Here is a 19,065-nt window from a genome sequence, read left to right as displayed (position 1 = left end):
ATAATTATAAACAACTTGGAGAAAATGTGTGCAAAGTTACTGCAGATGATGGTTCATATCGAAGGTAGACACAAAGTGCTGGAGTAACTTTGTGGGTCAGGCACAATCAATGAAGAAAAAGATGGATGACGTTTGAAAAAGTGTTTCGAGGCAAAATGTCACCCATCCTTTTTTCTCCAGAGATGCTGCCTGACCCACTGAGTTACTCCAGCACTTTGTGTCTGTCCTTGGAGAAAATGTTAATGGGTGACACAAAAATAGGTGGAGTTGAAGACTGTGCCGAAGTCTGTCAAAGGATGCAGCAAGATATAGATCAGTTACAGATATGCGCAGAGAAATAGCAGATGGAATTTCATCTCGGCAGATGTTAGGTGTTGTATTGGGGGTGGTCAAATTTTAGGGGAAAGTTTACAGTTAATGGCAGGATTTTTATGGGCATTGATGTAGAAAGGGATCTTGCAGACAAAGTCCATCGCTCCCTGAAAAAGGGAAACACGTTGATAGAATGGTTAAAGCTCAAGGTATGCTTACCTTCTTTGGACTGTAAGAATCATGTTGCAGCTTTAGGTCATATTTGAAGTACTGTGTGCAGTTAGAAACATAGAAAACATAGAAAATAAGTGTAGGAGTACGCCATTCGGCCTTTCGAGCCTGCACCGCCATTCGATATGATCATGGCTGATCATTCAACTCAGTATCCCATCCCTGCCTTCTCTCCATACCCCCTGATCCCTTTAGCCACAAGGGCCACATCTAACTCACTCTTAAATATAGCCAATGAACTGGCCTCAACCACCTTCTGTGGCAGAGAATTCCACATAGTCACCACTCTCTGTGTACATCTCGGTCCTAAAAATTCCCTCTTATCCTTAAACTGTGATCCCTAGTTCTGGACTTCCCCAACATCGGGAATAATCTTCCTGCATCTAGCCTGTCCAACCCCTTAAGAATTTTATAAGTTTCTATAAGATCCCCCCTCAATCTTCTAAATTCTAGCGTGTAAAAGCCAAGTCTATCCAATCTTTCTTCATATGAAAGTCCTGCCATCCCAGGAATCAGTCTGGTGAACCTTCTCTGCACTCCCTCTATAGCAAGAGTTCTGGTCCCTCTCCATTAAAAGGATGTGGAGGCTTTGGAGAGGATGCAGAAGAGGTTTATGGGGTGGTGTCTGGTTGAGCAGGTATTAGCTATAAGAAGAGTTGTGTTCAAGAAGGAACTGCAGATGCTGGAAGATCGAAGGTACACAAAATTGCTGGAGAAACTCAGCGGGTGCAGAGCATCTATGGAGCGAAGGAAATAGGCGACGTTTCGGGCCGAAATCCTTCTTCAGACTGATGGGTTTGTCATCCAACCTAGAATAAGAAGAGGTTGGATTGTTTTATTTTGGAGTGTTAAAAGTTGAGGGGAGACTTGATAGTTTATAAAATTATGCGAGCCATAGATAGGTAGACACTCATAATCTTTTTCCAAGGGTGTAAATGTCAAATACCAGAGGTATAGCTTTAAGGTGAGAGGACGAGGTTTAAAGGAGTTGTGTGGAACATTTTTTTATACACAGACTGGTAGGTGCCTGGAACACACTGCCGGAGCCAATGGTTTGAAAGCAATGTGATTGTGTCATTTAGAAGCCTTTTGGATAGGCACATGGATGTGTAAGGAATGATGTTGATTATGTGCAGGTAGAGAAGAGTAGTTCAATTTGACATCATGTTCATCAAAGACATTATGTGTTGAAGGGCCACTGCCTTTTTATTGTGTTGTACTGATCTATGCATGTTCATCTTTTCGTGTCTTTACAAGCAGGAAAAGATATATCCATCAAGATCCCACTCACAATGCTTGGGCTTTAGTCTCATATGTAATATCTTCTTCCTGTGAAAAGTGGGGACTATTTTTGAGCCCCTCCCCCTCCTTCAGCCAGTGAGTTCCAGATTCCAGTGAGTGGGTATAAAAGCAGTCCTCAATTTCCATATAAACCTCTTACCTTAAATTAACTCTGACTCATTATTAATATTTGTTTGGGGACAGTACTCCAACTTTGTGAAACCATATCAGTATAATATATGTCTTGACCAAATCGTAAAATGCATTTACATGCATAGAAATATGTAAAATACCTCTATGATATATGTGTGTAAAATTTGGAAAGGCCCTTTTTTCCCTCGGGGCTGAATTCTTAAGTACAAGAGAACATTGTTTTAAGGTGAAAAAGAGAATGGTTAAAGGAGGTATGTGAGGCTTTTGTTTTACACAGAGATGGACCACAAAAAAAAGTGGATTATGGAATACATAAATGTCTTCACAATTTCTTTTACGTATTTGCCTGGAATACGCTGCCAGGGAAGGGATAGAAACAGATAGAATTGCAATGCTTAGGAGGCATGCAGAGAGATATGAAAAGGCAGGGTATAAAGTGGATGATGTGCAGCAAAATCAGATTAGTTAGATTGTTATCATAGTTGGAGCAGAGATGGCCAGCCAAGGGAAATGTTCCTGTGCCGTAGTGTTTATGTTATTTTTTTTCTGTCCCATATCAAGCTTTTGAAATTGCTAATTTGTTCAAGTATATGGAAGAGATAAAGTTACATTAAATCTTGAAAACTAAACATGAGTGATAACAAACATAATCTAAAATTGAATATCTACATGTCCACAGTGTTTTACTTTTCATGCGCCCTGCCTCAGGCTGACATGCAAACCAATACCGGGAACAGGAAAATTTGATTGTTGAGAACAAATCAATGGAAATCTGTTGAAACACGACAAGAACTAAATTCTGCTGAACATTACATAATATTAATGGTACCATAATTTGTGGATTTAATGATTTATTGTTATTTTCCTTTGTTGATCTTTTGCTTGTCAAGCATTTTGTGGTAGAGTTTTGATTACCACAATTCTATATGTTTCAAGCAGTTGATATAGCAATGTTATAAATCTTGAATACATCTCAATATTTAATTTCTCTTGAAGATTTCTTAACTCCAAGCTGCCTCTGGGCACACTGAATTGTGAGTGAAGATCTATCTCGGCATCCATATTCTCCCTATCAAACTTATTGGAGCTCAGCTATAGTGTTACATTTGTTTTGCTTAAATTATATAGATTAGGATTTGTTTATGTGGGGACTAATAGTACCCTATTTTTGATCATATAGGTCCTCATAGCAATGGTGACCAAGATTTGCACTTATGTGTGACTTTATTTATTCAGTAAGAAGTCTTTTGGTCAATATTGACACTTCATTTTTATTTTGCTAGGTGGTCCAGCATACAGGACAAGCCATTCCGGAAGGATTAGCAGTTGATTGGATTGGCAAGAATCTGTACTGGTGTGACAAAACTAAGATGACTATTGAAGTTTCTAAACTTAATGGACTTTATCAAACAGTCCTTCTGAACACAGGGGTGAAGAGCTTGAAGCATCTTGTGATAGATCCTCGCATTGGGTATGAACTTAAATTTAAGAACTGCATTAACATATAATCAAAATATATACTCACATTGACTGAGCTACATCTAAATCTGAATTTAACAGAATAAAAATATGGTAAATCTAACTACTTAATGAAACTAATACCCCTTAAAAACGTTGTTGGCTTTTTACGATTTAATAGCAAAAGGTTTTGACCAACATTTCAACCATCCAGTGTTTGAATTCTTATATGCTCATCAAACGTAAGTGTGCCCATGAAAATGGGAATTGTAAAGTTTAACAATTACCAATTATTGTAAAGTCCAAGTTCATACGGCGATGGTCGTATTAATATATATTTGAATTATTGTTCCCTTTATCAATATTTCTCTACAATGGTAAAAGATCATCTGAAAACATGTATTTAATTGTTGCATTTCTGTTTATATCATTGAGGCAAACAACCTTTGTAAAAAAGTGTTTTTTTTCTGAATCTTAAATACGTGATATTCTTAAGTGAACAATATCTGGCCCAACATTTGTGGATGTAATAGCAGCAAAGTTATAAACTTTCACTATCATGAAACTTAGAATAAAAGCAGCTTTGGCATTTCTGCAACAGTAATTCAGTGTTGAAATTCCAAAGTCACTGTCAGACAGTCCTCCTTCACCAGTACTGTTTGCATCCACTTCTGCTCTAGTTCAGGCAGATCAGTTGAACTGATGAGGCAGAGATTATTTCAATAGGATTATGGATAAGCAGATTTGGAGGGTGGTGTAAGGAAATAGAACTGAATGCACAGATGACTCCAGTGTTTTTACAGTTCAGGTAACAGAAATTTGGCCTTATGGAATTTACAAATCACCACCAAAAAAGAATGGACTATGGAATAAAATGTTTTTCTTATAAATTTACTGTGATAAACAATTTATTTTTCAACTCTAATTTCTTGACACATGTGTAGATGTTGTGCCTTTGCAATACAGAAATTTGTGATACAGATGCAGGAGTCACTTGTATGCCTGTACAGATAATTGACATAGAGTGAACCCAATAAACACTCCTTTTGCCATTCCCGATAAAACTGTACCAAGTCATATTTACTGATTAGCACAATGCTGCCGACCTAAAACCAAGTTTACCTTACTAAGGTCATTAGTGATAGGAGCAGAATTAGGCCATTCAGCCCATCAAGTCTACTTTGCCATACAATCAGGCTGTCTATCGCTCCCTCCTAACCCCAATCTCCTTCCTTCTCCCCATAACCCCTGACACCCATACTAATCTAAAATCTATCTGTATCTGCCTTACAAATATCCATTGACTTGGCCCCCACAGCCTTCTGTGGCAAAGAAATCCACAGATTCACCACCCTCTGACTAAAGAAATTCCTCCTCATCTCCTTCCTAAAGGAACATCCTTTAATTCTGATTAATTATTTTTTAAATTTTAATTAAATTCAACTTCACCGCAATAATGTGCTTTGAGAATATTTAAATAGTTTGTTAATAATTATGCACTCTTGCTTTGACTGTACGATCTCCTCCCTGAGTGCTGTTTGATGGCGCCAGAGTTATAGCAACATTTGCAGCAAAATATTTCAGATTTAAAAGTTTAATACGAAACATGAAAAATCTAAAACCATTCATTTGATCAGTTAGCAGCATAAAAAGAGTAAGTGGGGTTAAGCTTCAATCCTTATGCTATTTTTTCAGACAGATTAGAATTGCAATGACTTTTGTACTGCAAAAACTAATTACTACTTCCTACTTTATTCCATCTCAGGTTATTAACATTGGCCTTCATCAGACAGGGTATTGAGTATAACAGTTAGGATGTTATGTTATTGTTGTAAAAGATGGCGATTAAGCACATTTGGAGTTTTGTGTTCTGTTCTGGTCACCTTACTATAAGAAAGATATTTAGGAAGATGTTGCCAAGACTTGAGGACCTGCGCTATAGGGAGAGGTTGGGCAAGCTAGGACTTATTCTCAGGAGCACAGAGATTGAGCAGTGATCTTATGGAAGTATATATGATCATGAGGGGAATAGATAAGTTTGATGCACACTTTTAGAGTAGGAGAATCAAAAACATGAGGACATAGGTTTAATGTGAGACAGGAAAGATTTAATAAGAACCAGAGGGGCAACTCCTTCACACAAAGATTGGTAGGTATATAGAATGAGCTGTCATAGGAGAGTGTTAGGACCAGTACTAATAGAACATTTAAAAGACTTTTGGATTGGTACATGGATAGGAAATGTTTAGAGGGATATGAGCCAAACGAGTAGGAGTAAACGGGTCCTTTTCACAATGGCAGGCAGTGACTAGTGGGGTACCACAAGGCTCAGTACTGGGACCCCAGCTATTTACAATATATATTAATGATCTGGATGAGGGAATTGAAGGCAATATCTCCAAGTTTGCGGATGACACTAAGCTGGGGGGCAGTGTTAGCTGTGAGGAGGATGCTAGGAGAATGCAAGGTGACTTGGATAGGCTGGGTGAGTGGGCAAATGTTTGGCAGATGCAGTATAATGCGGATAAATGTGAGGTTATCCATTTTGGTGGCAAAAACGGGAAAGCAGACTATTATCTAAATGGTGGCCGATTGGGAAAGGGGGAGATGCAGCGAGACCTGGGTGTCATGGTACACCAGTCATTGAAGGTAGGCATGCAGGTGCAGCAAGCAGTAAAGAAAGCGAATGGTATGTTAGCTTTCATTGCAAAAGGATTTGAGTATAGGAGCAGGGAGGTTCTACTGCATTTGTACAGGGTCTTGGTGAGACCACACCTGGAGTATTGCGTACAGTTTTGGTCTCCAAATCTGAGGAAGGACATTATTGCCATAGAGGGAGTGCAGAGACGGTTCACCAGACTGATTCCTGGGATGTCAGGACTGTCTTATGAAGAAAGACTGGATAGACTTGGTTTATACTCTCTAGAATTTAGGAGATTGAGAGGGGATCTTATATAAACTTACAAAATTCTTAAGGGGTTGGACAGGCTAGATGCAGGAAGATTGTTCCCGATGTTAGGGAAGTCCAGGACAAGGGGTCACAGCTTAAGGATAAGGGGGAAATCCTTTAAAACCGAGATGAGAAGAACTTTTTTCACACAGAGAGTGGTGAATATCTGGAACTCTCTGCCACAGAGGGTAGTTGAGGCCAGTTCATTGGCTATATTTAAGAGGGAGTTAGATGTGGCCCTGTGGCTAAGGGGATTAGGGGGTATGGAGAGAAGGTAGGTACGGGATACTGAGTTGGATGATCAGCCATGATCATATTGAATGGCGGTGCAGGCTCGAAGGGCCGAATGGCCCACTCCTGCACCTAATTTCTATGTTTCTATGTTTCTAAACACGGGCAGGTGGGACGAGTTAGATGGGGTATCTTGATCAGCATGGGAAAATTGGGCTGAAGGGCCTGTTACAATTCTGTATGACACTTTCACTACATTTTCCCAAATCCCTTCTCCCTGATGTCTGTCGTCTTTATGGCGCCATTACTCCACAAGGTAGAAATGTTTAATTGTAAATGTTCACTGAGTGACGATACTATTCATAAGGCAAATGTTAAAGTACAAAATAAGATTCTTCTTGAAATGTTAGCTGTTTCCAATATTTTCAGGGGGATTTTTAAAATTTAAAAATGAGTTCTTTAACAGATATTTACATAACTATTTTTGTTCAGATATTTATACTGGACCGATCACGGTGAAAATCCATACATTGGCCGTGTAGGAATGGATGGAACTAATCAACACATTGTTATAAGCACAAAAATCATAAAGCCAAGTGGTCTGTGTCTGGATTATGTGAATAACAGGCTGTATTGGGCAGACGATAAGCAAGGATATATAGAGTTTGCAGACCTGGATGGATCCAATAGACATAGAGGTAGGTAAGGCTGTTTTTTTTTTCTCCCATTTTGAACTATGTACATTTTTACAACAGCATGTTTGGAGAAATGTGTTTTGGAGAAATTTGGAGAAATTCATAATTCTTGAAGTTTGTTTATATAAGGGCGGCACAGTGGTTCAGCTGTAGAGTTGCAGCCTTACAACACCAGACCCGGGCTTGACCCTGATCCTGGGTGCTATATGTATGGAGTTTGCACGTTCTCCCTGTGACCATGTGGGCTTTCACCGGGTGCTCTGGTTTCCTTTCACATTCCAAAAATGCAGGTTTCAGGGTTAATTAGCCTCTGTAATAGTTACTCCTAGTGTGTAATGCACAGGCGATCGTTGGTCGGTACATACTCGGTAAGTCAAAGGGCCTGTTTCCACACTGTATCTTTAAACTAAACTATACTAAATTCAAAAAAAGAAAATCAACAATATGTGATGGGAGTCATTTGTAATAGCAGTATCTGAAATGAAAATATGGATACCATTTATGAACAGGCATCTTAATGGATTGGTTACAGTGGGGGGGGTCAAATAGGTTTCTATTTTCAAGTGAAAATAGTTTTAACAATTTTACATGTGATGTTTTTGAAATCATCATACATAACTCAGTCATGTGAAAACATTTAACATATTGAATTTTTCCAATTTTTGTAGATTGCTCATTTAATATAAGTGCTTTGTTTTACGTGGGAGGAAAACTGTTAAGAGTTTCCCTCTGTAGTTTTTAATTTGTGGCGACTATCTTCTGTGAAAGTCCATCATTGAAAGATATGTGACTCCCCTGGATTGATTCTTGGATTATATGATACATTTTCTGATCTCAGAGAAGAACAAAGCAATAGTGGTTTGATAGTTGTGAGTGAAGTTTAATTTAAAAAATCAGTCCAGAATTGAGTAATGGAAGATTTTTAACCTGCAGTTAAGTTTAATAGATTTCTGCTGAATTTCAGGAAATAATATAAAAAATAGGTCTAGAATCAGTTTCTGTATTAAATTTTGATTCTAGCTTTTAAAAATAATTATTTTCACAAAAAAGTAGATTGAGATGACTTGCAATTTTTGTCCTCAATTTACGATGAAAGTTCGTTGAGCCCTTGTTGCCTCCGTCAAGATTGGAGATTTACTAGATTGTGGATTGCAGTAGCAAATGCATTTTCTATCACTCTTGAGTGTAACGTTGGTGTATAAAGCAATTTACTGCACCATATGCAGTTGCCGTTTAAAAATGCATTTGGTATTTTAAAATTGAATCTAGTAGGTTGTGGTGCACATTTTTTTAAAGTCCTGAAAATCGAACTTAGGTTGATCATAAACTTAAAAGGAAAACTGGTTTTATATTTCCACCTAAAGCTTCGTTGATGAGCATGACTATACTGCATTCTTACAGGATTTTAAGTCTTCTGCCATTTGAATTTTTCATTACTTATTTGTGACAACTGAAAGAATATTATAACTGCAGTCAAATGTATGCACAGAAAATGCAAACTTTTGCAGGAATTCACAAAGGAAAATCTTCAACATCAGAGTAAAATATATTCTACAGCTGTCATCTATGCTTACTATTTATAGATTTGACACAGGTTGATACTTAGAAGGAATCAAATTGTCAGATTTGAAATAGCACTCAGGGCATGCGTTCTTGACATTGTAAAGCAGAATTAAAATTTATCCTAGGTTGATGATTAATTTCAGCAAAATGTCCTACTGAAAATAAGATGGACATGTGAATTTTGTATTCCCATTAAGAGAATTTTTAAAATGCTGATGGGAGTGATTGAAGGATTTTAACTTTACAGCCAAACTTTCTTCAATTATCAGCAATTTCATGACATAGTGCTCCATAGAAAAAACATTTGATTTGTTGTTGTTTTTTCACATACATAAAAGGAAATCAAATGTTTTTGCCTGATAATACCACGATTATTCAAAGGAATTCCAGAGAGAGAGGAAAATTAAATATAAAATAATTTTTGCTCAGTATTATTGGTCCCCCCCCCCCTCCCTCCCTGGTCCCAGTTGCCAATAATGGAACAAAATAGACACACTCTTTTTTGCATGAATCTCTGATGGGTACATGCAACATGTGTGAAAATGAACGCTACAATCTGGCAGAAGCTGCTGTTTCTAATTGGCGCTGATTTGCTTGAACTTAGTCAGGATGCTTTAATAGGTTTCCCCATCGCACCACAAATCAACAGGACTTTTGTCAGGGTTGGGCTAAGATTTCTCATCGATATACATCTGTACAAGTATTGAGTAAGGGCAAAATTGGGTTTGACCTGACAGTCTGCTTGCTTTTGAATTAGTATTTTGTTTAATGGACTGCCAGTATTTGTGGAACAGTATCCAATTTGATTTCCAAGTGCATACAATTTGCATTCCATTGAGTTCACTCTGTGTATTAAGTTGGCCCTTTGATGTAAATTGATAGTTTGTTTTATTAGGATTTAATTTCAAAGTACAGTATATTATTGTTAGATTATTCTTTTGTTTGGTGATGAAGAATCCCCAAATCATCTCTTCCTATCACCTGTTGAACCAAATAAAACATGTATTACAAGGGTTTATGCATTGTTTTATATATTTGAAGTGATAAAGGGAAACATTGGTGTAGCTGCATGTTGACATAGGAATTATTCATTGGAAGTTACATGTGTGTTGTGGCCAATTAGTTTTACAATGTGGATTGTTGTACCTTGCAATTTCCCAATGTAATGCATTAATATAACCATATCCTGTTGCAGTTCATAATCAAGATATCCCACATGTATTAGCGGTGACATTATTTGAAGACTACATCTATTGGACAGATTGGAAAACTAAGTCGGTCAGCCGTGCTCACAAAACCACAGGCTTGAACAAGATTTCACTAATCAGCTCTTGGCATCAGATCATGGACATCCATGTGTACCATCCTCATAGACAACCAGATGGTAATTGTTTGTGACATACTCTATGTTTTCAAGTTATCAAGTTAAGTCATTCATTTAATTGGACAATTTGGGAAATCATTCTATTTAGGAACAATCAGATTGCAATAACGCAATATTATTATAGAGAAAAGAAGTGCATAATGTTGTAGCATTTAAAAAACTGTACGTTAGCATTCAATAAGTTTAGTTTATTAATGTCATGTGTATCGAGGTACAGTGAAAACATTTTCTGCTATCCAGTCAAAGAAAATACTATACGTGATTACAATGAAACCGCCCACGGTGTACAGATAAAGGCTACAACATTTTGTGTAAGATATAATCTGATTAAAGAAAGTTCATAGATCTCCAAAGAGGTAGATGAGGGGGGGGTCAGGATCGCACATGCTAAACATAATTTAATCAACCTACAGGCGTTACATCACTTTTAATGTCCCATGTCCCACTGACTGAACATGAACTTTGTGGAGTGCCATAACATCACATAATCTAGATTTAGAATCAAATGCTTAGTTTTTACTGACTTCACTTGAATTTGATAACAATGCCTTCAGAATCCACATTTAATAAATTGTGTGAAGGGTGCACTTGGCATTCATCTACATTTCACAATAACCACATTATCCAGTGTCTTATATACTCTTGCTATTTCAGGATTTCAAACGATATTTGACATTTACCTTCAGATGCAGACAAAATTGCAAGCTTTGAGTGAGTCATGGGTTGCAGATTATGAGCCATGGTGTCCTTATTAAGTAGCTGTTTCTAGCTCTTCGCAGGATGTTATTATGTTTCCAAATATACAATAAAAACCTAAGATATTGGCCTTAGGAGATTTATAAACCAGTATTTGTAAGACATTTCATGTAAGGTGAATGTTTTACAGTTCTGAATGAGATTAAATAAAATACAGTATGGACTATAAGAGTAAGTGTGTTCGTATACATCAGAAAGATGCACTGTGAATAGATACAAGAGCCATAATGGGATGAAGTTCAATTATTCTAATATGGAGAAGGGTGAAAAAGTGTGTAAAAGATAAGGAGCATTAAGGATTTCTGCCTGATGTTGCCTGACCCACTGAGCTACTCCAGCACTCTATATCTTTTTAAGGATTTCTAAAATGTGTAGAGGACAAATTTGAACATCAGCTTCGGAGCCAACTAGGTTTGTTTCAGTAAATGTTTCAATGAATGTTCTCTGATAAAGAAAAATAATTATGGTGACTGAGGACAGAGAGCAGCATGTGGTCGAATCCCCAGTAACTGGTTTTAAGACCATGCTTTCCTTGTGGTTATTGGGTAACACTTCTCAATTCTTGGATGAATGGCCTGTTGGTAAATTGATAGGTGTATGGAAGCAAATTTAGGGTTTAGACATTAAGCAAAATAATTTATTTTGGCATAACACAAGTGATGGTATTCTCTTGTAGTTGTTAGTGCCAAAGGTCGATATATTGAGAAGTATTTGAAGATGTTTAAAGGAAGAACTTTTTCTCAGGGTTTTTGAGATCTTCATGTTCTTTTTCTTCACACCAGCAGCTTTGTAGCCACCAATGGTTCAGGGGTTAAGTTGCCTGAGATTATAAAGCAGATGAAGCAGTGATCTGCTGAGCAGTGTTCAACACTGGCCATGATGCAAATTATGTGGTCACCCTTCCAGTCTCGCACTCAGCTGGTGAAGTGATGTAAATGGAGCTTGTGTTTGGATTTTGAAGCACCAATACATGTTGATTGGACAAAATAGGATGTTGGATATGTGCTCCTGTTAATTCTGGCCAAATTGGAGATGCCAGGACACTAAAATTGAGAAAAGGCTTCTGGGCTGCTAGGCCATTTGGTCAATTTAAATGTGCCTTTTGCAGAAATGGGACAAGCTGCAGAAAATGGTGCCAGCTTGTCCAATAGATCCCAGATAAGAGTTGCTATGAAAGCATGAGTGATCTGAAGATTCTTACAATTAGGTGTAAATTGCATGAAATGGATTGGGTGAATGCAAACCAGACATACACATTGTAAATATTGTTGCAAAGCTTTACTTTGCTAGATGTTGATTGGGTTAAGTGTTGAGCATTGTCCGGGTTTCTTGAATATCTGGGCAAATGTTACTATATTTGCTTCCTTCCAGAAGCTCCGTTTGAATACAATGTATTGGTTACTGTATTAGTGGGTTAGGGAAATGTCTATCATGTACTGTGTAAATCAATATCTGTTATTGGACTGTAAAGAGACCACCCCCATATGGTTTGGCCCCTCAAGGTTCCGGGACCTATAAAAGGTAGCTCCCACGAGGTCCTGTGTCGATCTTCTGGAAGAACGCTTGGGACTGCGTGACCTTTTGGAGTGTCTCTACTTGCACGAGGCTAGAAGGACTTGGCCAAGCAAATACAAGGATCAAACCCATGGTGGTTAGGTATAGGGAACTGTTATTGTGTTTTTTCCAAAATAAAGTTTAGATGCGCAAGTGCTTGACCCAGTATTTCATTGACTGAAACTAGACTGGGAGGAAGCTTAGAATGAGCTATTTACACTCCAAGCATTTTGTCAGGAGGTGAATGTATTGGAATGTACAGGACCAATATCCTGGCGGGGAGATTTGCAAAGGATACTGGGGAGACTTTAAACTAGAATGGTTGGGGGGAGGGGGGGGGGACTCAAATAGGGAAAGCTAGCAGTCAGTGTGTGAGGCAGGAGGCAGAGAAGGGTAGCACTCTGACCCAAAATGTAGAGGAGATAGAAGAAAAAGACAATAAACAGAGAATAAGAGAGGGTGGGTTTCTTAAATGTGTATATTTTAATGCTAGGAGCATTGTAAGAAACGTGGATGAACTTAGAGCCTGGATTGACACCTGGAAGTATGATGTTGTGGTGATTAGTGAAACATGGTTGCAGGAGGGCTGTGATTGGAAACTAAATATTCCAGGATTTCGTTGCTTCAGGTGTGATAGAATTGGAGGGGCAAGAGATGGAGGTGTTGCATTGCTTATCAGGGAAGATATTACAGTAGTGCTTTGGCAGGATAGATTAGAGGGCTCGTCTAGGGAGGCTACTTGGGTGGAACTGAGAAATGGGAAAGGGGTAGCAACATTTATAGGGGTGTATTATAGACCACCAAATGGGGAGCAAGAATTGGAAGAGCAAATATGTAAGGAGATCGCAGATATTAGTAGTAAGCACAAGGTAGTGATTGTGGGAGATTTCAATTTTCCACACATAGACTGGGAAACACATTCTGTAAATGGGCTTGGTGGTTTGGAGTTTGTAAAATGTGTGCAGGATAGTTTTTTGCAGCAATACATAGAGGTACCTACTAGAGAAGGGTTGGTGCTGGACCTCCTGTTAGGAAATGAGATGGGTCAGGAGGCAGAGGTATGCGTTGGGGAACAGTTCGGGTCCGTTGGGGAACAGTTCGGGTCCAGTGATCACAATACCATTAGTTTCAATATAATTATGGAGAGGGTCAGAACTGGACCTAGGGTTGAAATTTTTGATTGGAGAAAGGCTAACTTTGAGGAGATGCAAAAGGATTTAAAAGGAGTGAATTGGGACATTTTGTTTTATGGGAAAGATGTGGAAGAGAAATGGAGTACATTTAAAGGTGAAATTTTAAGAGTACAGAATCTTTATGTCCTTGTTCGGTTGAAACGAAAAAGTAAAAGTTGGAAAGAGCCATGGTTTTCAAGGGAAATTGAACATTTGATTCGGAAAAAGAGAGAGATCTACAACAATTATAGGCAGCATGGAGTAAATGAGGTGCTTGAGCAGTATAAAGAATGTAAAAAGAAAAGAAAGACATTAGAAAAGCTAAAAGAAGATATGAGGTTGCTTTGGCGTAAGGTGAAAGTAAATCCAAAGAGTTTCTACTGCTAAATTATTAGCAAAAGGATAACGAGGGATAAAATTGGTCCATTAGAGAGTCAGAGTGGACAGCTATCTGCAGAGCCAAAAGAGATGGGAGAGATATTGAACAATTTATTTTCTTCGATATTCACCAAGGAGAAGGATATTGAATTATGTGAGGTAAGGGAAACAACTAGAGTAGCTATGGAAACTATGAGATTCAAAGAAGAGGAAGTTGAGGAATATAAAAGTGGATAAGTCTCCAGGTCCGGACAGGATATTCCCTAGGACATTGAGGGTAGAAATAACAGGGGCTATGACAGAAATATTTCAAATGTCATTAGAAACGGGAATAGTGCCGGAGGATTGGCGTACTGCGCATGTTGTTCCATTGTTTAAAAGGGTTCTAAGAGTAAACCTAACAATTATAGACCTGTTAGTTTGACGTCAGTGATGGGCAAATTAATGAAAAGGATACCTAGAGATAATATATATAAGCATCTGGATAAACAGGGTCTGATTAGGAACAGTCAACATGGATTTGTACCTGGAAGGTCATGTTTGACTAATCTTCTTGAATTTTTTGAAGAAGTTACTCGGGAAATTTATGAGGGTAAAGCAGTGGATGTTGTGATGTTGGACTTCAGTAAGGCCTTTGACAAGGTTCCTCATAGAAGGTTCGTTAAGAAGGTTCAATTGTTGGGTATTAATGGTGGAGTAGCAAGATGTATTCAACAGTGGCTGAATGGGAGATGCCAGAGAGTAATGGTGGATGGCTGTTTGTCAGGTTGGAGGCCAGTGACTAGTGGGATGCCACAGGGATCTGTGTTGGGTCCACTGTTGTTTGTCATGTACATCAATGATCTGGATGATGGTGTGGTAAATTGGATTAGTAAGTATGCAGATGATACTAAGATAGGTGGGGTTGTGGATAACGAAGTAGATTTTCAAAGTCTACAGAGAGATTTATGCCAGTTGGAAGAGTGGGCTGAAAGATGGCAGATGGAGTTTAATGCTGATAAGTGTGAGGTGGTACATCTTGGCAGGACAAATCATAATAGGACGTACATGGTAAATGGTAGGGAATTTAAGAATGCAGTTGATCAGAGAGATCTGGGAATACCTGTGCACAGTTGCCTGAAGGTGGAATCTCATGTAGATAGGGTGGTAAAGAAAGCTTTTGGTGTGCTGGCCTTTATAAATCAGAGCATTGAGTATAGAAGTTGGGATGTAATGTTAAAATTGTACAAGGCATTGGTGAGGCCAATTCTGGAGTATGGTGAACAATGTTGGTCGCCTAATTATAGGAAGGATGTCAACAAAATAGAGAGAGGTCAGAGGCGATTTACTAGAAAGTTGCCTGGGTTTCAACAACTAAGGTACAGAGAAAGGTTGAATAAGATAGGTCTTTATTCTCTGGAGCGCAGAAGGTTAAGGGGGGAACGATAGAGGTCTTTAAAATGATGGGAGGGATAGACAGAGTTGACGTGGATAAGCTTTTCCCACTGAGAGTATGGAAGATTCAAACAAGAGGACATGAGAATTAAGGGGCAGAAGTTTAGGGGTAACATGAGGGGGAACTTCTTTACTCAGAGAGTGGTAGGTGTGTGGAATGAGCTTCCAGTGAAGGTGGTGGAGGCAGATTCGATTTTATCATTTAAAAATAAATTGGATAGTTATATGGACGGGAAAGGAATGGAGGGTTATGGTCTGAGTGCAGGTAGATGGGACTAGGGGAGAATACGTGTTCGGCACGGACTAGAAGGGCCGAAATGGCCTGTTTCCATGCTGTAATTGTTATATGGTTGTTATATGGAATCAGCTTTTCCAAATCCCTTCCCACCACACATCCTGACAGAGGATTGTGTTGTTTCCAAACTTGACATTAAAGTCTCCTTGGAGGATCATTTGTTTCGTTAGGGCATGTGATATGTGCAGAATGAGGCTATTTGGCCCATCAAGTCTACTCCGCCATTTAATCATGGCTGATCTTTCTTTTGCCATTCTCCTGCCTTCTCCCCAAAACCTTTGACACCGTACTAATCAAGAATCTATCCCTCTCCTTAGAAATAACCATATAACCATATAACCATATAATATCCATTGACGGTCTCTATAGCCTGCTGTGGCAAAGAATTCCACAGATTAACCACCCTCTGACTAAAGACATTCCGCCTCATCTCCTTCCCAAAGGAACGTCCTTTAATTCTGAGGCAATTACCACTAGTCCTAGACTCTATCACTAGTGGAAACATCCACTCCATATCCACTCTATCCAAGCCTTTCGCCATTCGGTAGGTTTCAATTAGGTCCTCCCTCATTCTTCTAAACTCCAGCGAATACAGGCCCAGTGCCATCAAATGCTCATTATATGTTAACCCACTCATTCCTGGGATAACTCTTGTAAACCTCCTCTGGACCCTCTCCAGAATCAGCACATCCTTCTTCAGATATGATGCCAAAAACTGCTCACAATACTCCAAATGCGGCCTGACCAGCGCCTTATAGAGCCTCAGCATTACATTGTATTCTAGCCCTCTTGAAATAAATGCTAGGATTGCATTTGACTTCTTCCCTACTGATTCAGCTTGGAAATTAACTTTTTGGAAATCCAGCACAAACACTCTCAAGTCGTTTTGCATCTCCGATTTCTGGATTTTCTCCACACTTAGAAAATAGTCTGCATCTTTATTCCTACTACCAAAATGCATGACTCCACACTTACTACACTATTTTCCATCTGCCACCGCTGCCCACTCTCCCAACCTATCCAAGTCCTTCTGCAGAGTCCCTGCTTTCCGTATACCACCTGCCCCTCCACCTATTTTGCATTTCCTTCTTGGATGTGCACCACATTTCTTTGAAGGATGAAATAGAAGTCCTCTTTCGTCACATCTATCACTTTTAGGATTCACGCAAGTGAGTTGATGGTCATTTAATGCTGAGTTCATATTAGACGGAGCTGAATAGTTATGAGACATACACTCCTTCCGTACGGGAGGTTGCTGAGATGTCAGAGTCATTCATTCTAAATGACACATCATCTCATGAAAAATCTCATTCCTCTTGCAGTTTACTCTTCCAGAAGTAAATAGGCCCCACTGCCTTTTTCTTTGGGCAGGTAAGCTCTATCTGTCAAGTTTCAATCAGGGTAGCAATATCAATGTCAATTCCTCTGAGTTCCCAAATGTTAGTCAAGTCTTTCCATTCTGGGACTGCCTTCTAATGTTCTAGGTGTCAGATTTGCATGTTTGTAACTTCAATAGTATTGGGAAAGCTGTTCCACATCTTGAACCAATTGGATTTGACAGAGACTCATTTAGAAAAGATGCTATTGCCCTGGCAAAGGTTTGCAGGATGTTCAGCCAAATAATGTATGAGAGATTTCTGTCATGTGAAGACATCAGAGTTGTTCTCATTTGATATCCTGCAAGGACATTACCTGTAATACTAGTCTGAGTACCTAGGGAAGGATATACTCGTGAACGTGTGCAGTAAAAGGTTGACCTTGACGGAAAGCCTAATTATGTTATTCAAAATAATGAGATATTTTAAGTGAGAAATAGGGGAAATTATTTCTTCTGGCCAGAGGGTCGATAAACAGAGGTCACAGATTTAAATAATTTGCAAATGAACAAAAGGGGAAATGAGACTTTGTTTTCCATACAGAGGTTTGTTATGATCTGGAAGAGTGTACCTGAAAGGCAGATGGAAACAACCTTTAGGCAAACATGAAAGCAATTAAATTTGAACTCCAAGAAGATTTTGCAATTAAGGAAAAAATCTAGAATATATTACAAAATTGGACAACTCTTTCCAAGGCACATTACAAGCTTAAAAAAATCTGAGAGACATATGTCTGCATGTTTATGATTATATATAATTTATTCACAACATTGTAATGGAAGGCAGACACAAAAAGCTGCAGTAACTCAACGTGTCAGGCAGCATCTCTGGAGAAAAGGAATAGGAGAAATTTCGGGTCGAGTCATTTCTTCAGATTGCTAAAAAAACATGTCAACAGTTAGAAATGAAATGGTCTAAAGAAGGAGTCGAAGAGGAGTGGTACCGGTGGAGATGGGGAGTGCAATTTTCATTGTCGGGCCAGAAATATTTCCGTGTTATGCAACCCTCATAAAGGGGTTGACGGTAGAAAATGCACAAAAGTGGATTTATAAAATATTAAGAAATTGAATGGTGCTAATTTTCAGACGATCTGGGTGTCCTTCTGCATGAATTTCTGAAAGTTAACATACATTTCACAATCAATTAGAAGGAAAATGGTATGTTGACCTTTATTGCACAATTATTTAATTACAAGAATGGAGATGCATTATTCCAGTTTAACGGAGCCCTATTAAGACTGTATCTGAAATACTCAGCATATAGGTCATTATCTCATTATGTGTGATAAAAGGAGCACAGTAAAGGTTCCTAGTAATATCCTTGGAATTAAAGGTACTCCTATGAGGCCAAATTAAGCAGTTTGGTCCATACTCTGGTGAGTTTTGAAGAGCAAGAACCGATTACCTTAAAATATAAAGTATTCAGATAAGGTTTGACAGGGTAGATCCTGGGATGGTGTTTCCCCGGGCAGTGATTTTGAGAACTGTAAGTTACAGTCTCAGAATATGTATTGAGCTAATTAAAATTGAGGAATGAAGAACATCCTTCAGCTAGAGGATGCTGAATCATCAGAATTGTTCAGCTACAAAGTTTGTGGAGGTTTGGTAGCTGAGCATGTTCAATGCAGAGATTGATAATTTCTTGGTATTAAAGAATAAAAGGTTCATGTAGAGAAGTGATGCTGAGAAGAAAGACCTCCTGCAGCTTTCCCTTAGGAAACCCCCTCACTGTAATTGTAGGTGAGCATTACTTGTGATCCACAGCTTCCATCCCCACCTGCCCACCTCTTCCTCTGATGTCCCAAATTATCAACATGTTGCAAATAGGCTTCAAAACTACCCA

The 19,065-nt window shown here is 38.7% G+C and overlaps 1 protein-coding gene across 1 annotated transcript in view; it reads left to right on the top strand.

The window, feature by feature from the left end:
* The window catches only part of LOC129699151 (low-density lipoprotein receptor-related protein 1-like), an 877,455-nt gene that overhangs the window by 681,254 nt on the left and 177,136 nt on the right, over nt 1–19,065 (top strand). Inside the window, exons 53-55 of the mRNA XM_055638819.1 lie at nt 3,261–3,448; nt 7,109–7,314; nt 10,070–10,258. Of these exons, the coding sequence (XP_055494794.1) occupies nt 3,261–3,448; nt 7,109–7,314; nt 10,070–10,258 (583 nt within the window). The remainder of the gene's footprint in view (nt 1–3,260; nt 3,449–7,108; nt 7,315–10,069; nt 10,259–19,065) is intronic.

This window comes from Leucoraja erinacea, chromosome 7 (assembly GCF_028641065.1).
Source record: "Leucoraja erinacea ecotype New England chromosome 7, Leri_hhj_1, whole genome shotgun sequence".
NCBI lineage: Eukaryota > Metazoa > Chordata > Chondrichthyes > Rajiformes > Rajidae > Leucoraja > Leucoraja erinaceus.
This window is presented reverse-complemented; position numbering and strand designations above follow the sequence as displayed.